Source organism: Ornithorhynchus anatinus, chromosome 9, assembly GCF_004115215.2.
Source record: "Ornithorhynchus anatinus isolate Pmale09 chromosome 9, mOrnAna1.pri.v4, whole genome shotgun sequence".
NCBI classification, from domain to species: domain Eukaryota; kingdom Metazoa; phylum Chordata; class Mammalia; order Monotremata; family Ornithorhynchidae; genus Ornithorhynchus; species Ornithorhynchus anatinus.
This window is the reverse complement of record NC_041736.1, coordinates 51,624,766-51,633,005: the sequence shown is the minus strand read 5'-3', so window position 1 is coordinate 51,633,005 and position 8,240 is coordinate 51,624,766. Positions and strand designations below refer to the sequence as shown.

Sequence of the window (8,240 nt, the reverse complement as noted above, 5' to 3'; positions counted from 1 at the left end):
TGTTTACGTCGCTACCGAGTTTGTGAGTACCTACGTCAAAATGAGCCGGATTTTAACTCAATTCGGATGTTAGTGTTTAACTCTAAAATGAGAAAAATCTTATGAGTGTGTTAAACTACGCATCGATTGAAGCTGTCAAAATTTAAGTTTCATTTAAAACGCGAAAACTCAGGTGGGGGCCTTCTGTGTAGTTGGAGGCCTTAGGCCTTTTCAAGTTAAGGCTCATTTCTCATAGTCATTCAATGGGGAAATGTTTCACATCAGTGAATAATTTAAAATCCGGTTGCCAAAAGAAATGATGAGGGACTGGAAATAGAAACTGCAGCTTACGTGGCCATTTTGGCTTCAAAACAGTAACAGCAATACTGCGTGTGGTTCAAGTCTGCTACTCGTGCACCTTCTGGACAAAAACCGGCTGCAGATAACACGTTTGGGGTGGGGAGCTTCCCAACGGATCCCAGTGGGTCCCATCTCTGAAAGTGTCAAAGCCTGCTGGCAACTGGCGGGCAGTCAGGTCCAACCAGACTGGAGCAACAGTCCTGAGATGCTCTTCCCGGAAAAGAACAAAAAAAAACCAACCAAAATTAAAGACGGGGGGGGGGGGGGGGGGGGGGGAGACGGACAAACAAACAAATAACAAAACCATCCCACTAGAAAAGAACAGTTCAGATTGAAAACTCCTTTCACCTGGGAGGGGAAAAGAATAGAGCCAAATGTACAAGACACTCTGCCCGATCACGGATCATCAAAGATACAAGAGTCTCCGCTGAAGGCGCGTCCGGGTCCCGGCTCCGGGGACGCGGTGGCTTCCGGGGGCCGAGGAGGGAGGCAGCCGTCCGAACGGGTCCCCGGCCGGGGTGGCCTCGGAGCACCCAAGGCCTCCAACCGGGTCCTCAAAGCACCCAGAGCGGCACTTGCTCCTGCACCTCCGCGCCAGGGGAGGAAGAGCGAGGGCTGATGTTGGGGGGGGAGGGACGGGTGCGGGGGAGGCGAGGAGGTGGGGGGACCCGCGCCCCCGCCTCACCCCGCCGCCTTGTGCTTCCCCCCACAGCACCCGCAGGCGACCCCGCAGTGGTAGCAGGCGCGCAGGGGCAGGTAGCAGCACATGCACGGGGCAATGAAGGACAGGGCGAGAAGGGCCACCCATCGGAGGCAAAACTTCTCATCGCTGGTGTCGCAGGAGCACGGGTCCGTGTAGTCGCCCTCGGGGTCGGACATGCAGTGGTAGAGCATGCTGTCCGCGCACCACATGCAGCTCGCCCGGCGGATGCAAGTCCTGACGGGGTCGGGGGCGTCCTGGCAGTGGCCCCGCCGGTTCTCCTCATGGTTGAACATGTCCCGGCAGTACACGCAGCGCGACCGCTCCCCGTCCTCCTTCCGTCGCCGCCGCCACTTGCAGTGGCCGGGCTGGGTCTTGATGGCGCCCCCGGCCCCGCCCCCGCCTCCGCCCTTAGGGTCCCGGCCCCGCTCGCCATCCGAGCGGTCCACGTACGGGTAGCTGTAGTCGTGCTTGGAGCCGTCGCCCTTGGCGAAGCGCACGTATGAGTCCACGTCCTCCGAGGCGTCTGGGAACTTGGGCCGGGTGGGCGCGTGCCGGTAGTCCTCGTAGCCGGTCATCCAGATCTTCTCCCGCGGGTTGATGCGCACGATCTCGTCGTCGTCCTCCGGGACGAAGTGCCGGTAGGGTCGTGGGATTGGCTGTTTGCGATGGCGAGAGAGGGGCAGCTGGGGTTGTTTGCCGGCGCCGAGCCCCTGCCTCTGCTCCATCCGGTCCCCGACTACAGTTCCTTACCCTGTCCCCCCCGCCCCCCCGTCGCCCCTTTCTCCAGCAAGCCCAACCCTGGTCGTCCCCTCCCCCAGCAAGTCCCATCCCCGGTCGCCCCTTCCCCGGCAAGCTCCACACCTGCTCACCCTCCTGCTCTTTGCCCAGGGAGGGGCGAGCAGCCGCCCCCATCTCCTACTGCCAGACAGTCCCAGGAGGCCAGCAGAATGACTGTGGGCCTAATATGAAAAAGTTCCCCTCTGACCTCTGACTTCTGCCCGGGTCAGGCCAGGGACTTTCAACCACCCTTCATTTAACAGGACGCCTGGATTGTGTTCCCAAGCTCGTTTCCACGTTCTGTGGAACAAGGAGCTGGGGAAGGCAGGAGGGGGGCAGAGGGATGAGGAGAAGGGATCCCAGTGGAACAGAGCCAACCTGCCCCCTCCCAAGGAACAACAGCCCCAAGAGCAAGTTACTCACTTGTTCGAGCTGGTAGTGTTCGGGGCAGTATTGGTCATGGATCCGCCCCAGCGTGTAAATCCTGCGTTGTTCACAGGCTGGGGGGGAGGCCAGGGCCCGGGTGGGCTGCTCCCTCTTTTGAGAGGAATTAGAAGAACTGTCTGTAGCTGTCTGTTTGAAAGAGAGAGAGAGAAAGAGAGAGACCGAGAGAATATAAAACAGGAATCGGCTCTGCCTGATTTCTCTTTTTCTCCCCCATGCACTCCTCACATATTGGCATCAGCTCTTGAGTACCACATATTCCCAGTGGCTGTATCCTGATGCGGCATCCCAAAATCTCCTGTTTATCCTGGACAAGAGAGAGAGAGCAGGGTTCTCCCGAGGCACTGGGCTCCTGGGTCCGAGTAGGCCCACTTCCGGCCACCAACCGCCCACCGGAGCCTTGGAACGCTTGCTTTGTTTACTCCCTAAGGCAAGGCAGCAATGAGACCCTCGACTGGAGCTCTGATCCCCCCCGCCCCAAGGCCTCCTGCTGTCCACTTCAGTGAGGCCACAGTGCCTCTGATGCTTCAGTCAAAAGGTGCCCCGCCAAGACGCAGAGACCAAAGATCAAGCTCTCTGTTGTCCTGGAGTCTCTGCTGGACTGGGAAATTCTCATGCCCAAAGGTTTCCTCTTGGGACGCTAAGGGCGCAGATCACTCTTGTCCCTCCCTGGACTTGGTACTTTTTCACGCCTCCCTATCGTCACAACAGATGAGCTCTGGAAACGGGTTGGAGGGTTTTGGGGTGTGTGGTGGGGGGGAGTGGTGGTGGAAGGAAGGATAAGGAAGGTGGGGAAAGTGTTGCTGGAATTCTGATTGGCCAGGTAGGAAACAACTGAGCAGAGGGATGCTCAAAATTATCTCTAAAAGGCCCAAAATGTCTTTTTCCTTCAGCAGCCAACTTGCCACGGTCTTGACTTGATTATCCCTTAGGTGCTTGCAAATCATCTCCCTTCTAGCTTGGGCACCAAGTAACCTATCCTTTGACAAGCTACTCATTTCTCTCTCTCTCAAAAATCAATCGACACATGAAGAGCTTCACGGCCTAAAGCCGCCAAATGTGCAAATCCACAGTCGTCATTCTTCAGGCAGCTCAATTTTCAACAAAAGAAGCCCTTAGAATTTCTAAATACATTAGGCACTGCTCCTCCAATGACCCAAAATTTGGCGATGGAATCGCTACTCAACTCTCTGTACTAAAAGACTGGAGGAAACTAGAAATCACTGGCCAGCCCCTGGCCAGAGCCGGTAGGCTGTGTGCTACTCCAGCTGCCTGCCAGAATGACTGGCAAGAGCCCTGCTTGGGACTGGCGGGAACAGAAGAGAGGAAAGTGCCAAAGCTTTAAACTAAAACCTGTCTTGGCCCTGGAGCAAAGATAACTCTGAGTTTCCATTGTGGGAATCCCGCTCCTTTAAGGAACTGGGGTTTTAACTGGGAGGGAAGAGGAGGAGGAGAGAGGGAGGGGATGCTTTGGACAAAACTAGGTAAACCGTTTTTTAAGCTCTGCAGGCACACACAGTCACCTACTTTACTGACCAGATCAGAGCTTTCAGAGTCACCGCTGTTCTAAATTCCTGCAGATCTTGGCAATCACGTGAAAATACAAATCCTTCACAATGTAATCTACACTTGGCCTGAAACTCATTTCGGGGTCTCCTTTCCCAACTTATTGACCACCAAAATGGGCTTTATCCCGCTCCTCTTCCATTGGCTGCAAGATCCAGTGAGGGCTGGACCCAGGTCTTTGGCTTCTATTATATTTTTCCAAGTGCTTAGCGCAGTGCTCTTCTTGCATAGTATGCATCACTGATGGAAAGCCCTCCTAAAAACCACAAGGCACGCTGTCTAGCCTCACCAAACAGCCTCTCGCTCTCTGCCCGATCTCTTTTTCAGAACTTGTACTGATTGATATCTTTCACTTGGACCATTTCTGCTTATTTTTGTAAAGAGAAGAGTTGAATATGTTCTGCTTGTTCCTATTTTAGGAATACTATGTTTGTCAGTTTCTCCCATTAGAGTGTAAGCTACTGATGGGCAGGAAACATGACTTCTAAGTTTATCACGTGCACCCAAACACCTAATACAATGCTTTCTCTGTGAATTGAGCCTTTATTCTGTGCAAGGCACTTGCCCTAAGCACTAAAACAAATTATAGCCAGTGGAGAAACAATAACAATATGTACTTAAGGGCCAGGGTTGGGGAAAGCTGAGAACCCAAATGTTTAGGTGACCTGGAAGTGCTCGTGACAACTGCGGTGGGAAAATAGGATGGGGAGACACCCCATCCTTAGCCCTACACACTTACATGCATAACAGTAATTTATTCTAATCAGTAATCAGAAGCAGTGTGGCTCAGTGGAAAGAGCACAGGCTTGGGAGTCAGAGGGCATGGGTTTGAATACCTGCTCTGCCACTTGTCAGCTGTGTGACTTTGGGCAAGTCACTTAACTTCTCTGTGCCTCCGTTACCTTATCTGTAAAATGGAGACTAAGACCATGAGCCCCACGTGGGACAACCTGATTACCTTGTCTACCCTAGCACTTAGAAAGGTGCTTTGGCACATAGTAAGCCCTTAACAAATACCATTATTATTATTATTTTAATGTTTCTCTCCCACTCTAGGCTGTAAGCTCCTTGTGGTCAGGGAACATGTCTACCAACTCTGTTGTATTATACTCTCAAGCGCTTAGTACAGTGCACTGCACATGTAAGTGCTCAATAAGTACTGATATTAGTCAATCAATGGTGTTTACTTAGTGCCTACTGTGTGCAAAATGCTGTACTAAGTGCCCGAGAGAGTACCATATAGACCCATCCAGACACAAGGAGCTTACCATCTAACGGGGGAAAACAGACATTAAAAAAAAATTATGGATATGGATGTAAGTGCTGGGGGGCTGAGGGGAGGGGTGAATATCAAGTTCTTATAGGGTACAGATCCAAAAGCACAGGCTATGTAAAAGGGAGAGTGAAATATGGGAAACAAGGGCTTAGTTGGGGAAGGCCTCTTGGAGGAGATGTGATTTTTTTAAGGTTTGGAAGACATTCTAACAAATATCATCAAACTGCATTCAGCTAATTCAGACTGCTGAAGAGAGATGAGTGATGACATTTTTAACCTTTCAAGTATCAACCAAACAAGGGTACTAAAAGCTTGGAGTACACAGAGCACTACACTAAGTACTCGAGAGCGTGCAATAGGGTAAAGTTGGTAGACTCGATTCCTGTCTTCAAGGAGTTTATAACAGAATAGTAATAATGGCATTTTTAGGCTCCTACTGTGGACAGCATCGTGCTAAGGTCTGAAACAAAAATACATGGGTGAGAATCAGAGCAGGTACCTGGCTCCCAAATTAAGATAACACATACATTTTATCTTGGTTTGAGAGTCAGGTACCCAGTCCCAACTCATGAACCATCTTCAAATTAGGATTCACTTACACTGATTCTGAGAGACAATGTTTATGTACTAAGGATAACCTCAGCAGAAATCCTTTACCTGTGATGGACAATTAAGCAGAAACAGGAGGTGTAATAGTCATTATTATTATTAGTCCAAGAAATGATGATGACCAAATTACACCTGTGGTCAACTCATCTAGAGTCAATCATTCACTCATTCACTCAATCGTACTTATTGAGCGCTTACTGTGAGCAGGAAACTGCCCCTTCAAAGTGCTGATTCTTCATTCTCGCAACCCCACCTTTTTCTCTTTTTTTTAAATGGTACTTAACTGCTTGCTATGGACCAAGCACTGTACTAAGTGCTGGGATAAATACGAGCTAATCAGGTTAGACACTGTCCAGGTACACTTGCATGAAACCAGGCATGAGTTCACGCTGGAAGCAAGTTTGTGCCTTCATCCTGACACTGTCAAACTATGCAGGGTGACGAGATGCGTCAGAAGTTGGATCTCATTTACCATTAGTTACCCAGAGTAGGTCTGGCCAATACATGTAAACTACCACTTCCGAAGAATGTACATATAGGGGCACCTCCACCGAGGATGAAGGAAAAGAAAGAGGGAGAAGGAAAAAGAGAAAAATCAATTTCCACCTCTCCACCCACTGACATCGCCAAAGACATTTTCTGCCTCTTGGCTGGGGCTGGTAAGGAAACCAGCTCAGGGTAATAGCATGTGCCTGAGTGAAAGCAGCCCTGCATGTGCCAGCCTGTACTCTGGAAAAAGATCTGCTAATGAGTACTAATTTGGTGGAAAATTAGTCAGTGTGCAATCATACAATGAAAAACCCTTGCCCTCAAGGATGCTGAATTTTCATCTGGGCCCCAAGGACTAACACCTTCACAATCTATGCAAGGCCTATGTGTACAAACACACACCCTTTCCCCCATCCCCCACTCCCCTCACACCAAGCAGGAGACATTGTACCTCCAATTTAAAACCCTTCACAGTCACATGGCTTCTAGACAGACCCACCAGAGGGTGGTATAATTTTCATCCCACTTTTTCAGCCCAGGCAGTAGCCAACTCAGCTAACTCCTGCCAAGGTGGGAAAAGGAGCATGAATCACCAGAAGTTGCAGCAAGTTCACCAGTCAGTCAACTGTATTTATTGAGCGCTTACTATGTGCAGAACACTGTACTAAGCACTTGGGAGTATAGAATATACCAGAGTTGGTAGACACGTTCCCTGCCCACAGTGAATGTACAGTCTAGAGGGATGATCTTTCCCCCATGTACAGACAGGCCTAAAACATGATCACACTGTGCAAGGAGGAAGGCTTTGGTTTAACTTCTTGGGCAGCAAACTGTGGGCTAGAAAACCTAAGACAGCATGCCCGCCTGCCAACCTGCTGTCACCCTGCCTTATAAACCAAAGATTGAAGAGGTGCTGAAGGACCCTTAGCTGCTCAGGCAGATGGGTTGACAATCTCCTGAAGAAGGAAGTTTTTGCCAAGTAAACTGACCAATGAGAAAGTAGAAATTCTCTCTCTTCTAATGGAGACCATGGATGAAAAACCCACACACCCAAACCACCTTCCAGTGCTGTGGGTGAGCAGAACTGCTGCCTCTCTACCTCCCAACGGAAGAAACTGGCAAATAAGAAAGGCACTATTTTGTTGCCTTTTCACACCAGACGGCCTGGGTATTTTAAGATGTCTGTTAGGAGTTGCTTATTTGCAGTTATGATGACCATCTACATTATTTTTGCTGGAATCTACTACCAAAATAGAACTTGACAGCTGATGGAATTAAAACTCTTAATTTTACAACAAGCCTTCCACATAAAATCGCTCATGCTGTGATTTAAAATACAGGAGTAAAAATTTTCCAACTCCTTTCATGCCCAGGACCACCAAGGAATGAAAAGACCCCTTCCAATACTCTCTGGTTTTGACCTTTCTCAGAGCTGTCCTCTTGCATTGACAGGACACCCAACTTCGGGAAAAAACACTCTTGAAAGGTGGGATAGAGAGGACTGTGTGCTATCACATCCAGGGATCTAATTCCCAGACCTATTGCTCCAAACATTCCTGGGTTACTTGTCCACCTCTGGATACCCTGGCCGGGGTAAGGGAGGAAGGTGGAGAAAGGAGGAGGAAGGACAGCCCTCAGCCCCACAATTCTTATGTACATATTCATTATTTATTTTATTATCTCGCCATCTAAACTGTAAGTTCTTTGTCGGCAGGAAATACCTCTACCAGCTCTGCTATACTTTTTGCTCCAAAGAGGCTTAGTACAGTGCTCTGCACACAATAAGTGCTCAATAAATACCATTGACTGATTGAATGTGGGGAGAAAAGGGGAGGAAAACACTGATCCCCATTTTATTACAGCAGCCATAAAGACCTGGATTCTAATCCCACCTCTGACGCTTGTCTGCTGTGTGATCTTGGGCAAGTCACTTCACTGCTCTGTGCATCAGTTTACCTCATCTGGAAAATGGGGATTGAGGCTGTAAACCCCATGAGGGACAGGGACTGTACCCACTATGATTAGCTTGTAATTACC

At 49.6% G+C, this 8,240-nt stretch overlaps 1 protein-coding gene across 2 annotated transcripts in view; it reads right to left on the bottom strand.

Annotated features, from left to right (window-relative positions):
* Window positions 1-599: 599 nt before the first annotated feature.
* SPRED2 (sprouty related EVH1 domain containing 2) overlaps window positions 600-8,240 on the bottom strand; it is a 102,896-nt gene continuing 95,255 nt past the window's right edge. For both annotated transcript variants that reach the window (XM_007672071.4, XM_007672072.3), the window contains exons 5-6: window positions 2,243-2,392; window positions 600-1,698 (exon numbers count right to left, since the gene is read on the bottom strand). In XM_007672071.4, coding sequence (XP_007670261.2) covers window positions 1,021-1,698; window positions 2,243-2,392 — 828 coding nt within the window. In that variant the 3' untranslated portion in view covers window positions 600-1,020. The remainder of the gene's footprint in view (window positions 1,699-2,242; window positions 2,393-8,240) is intronic.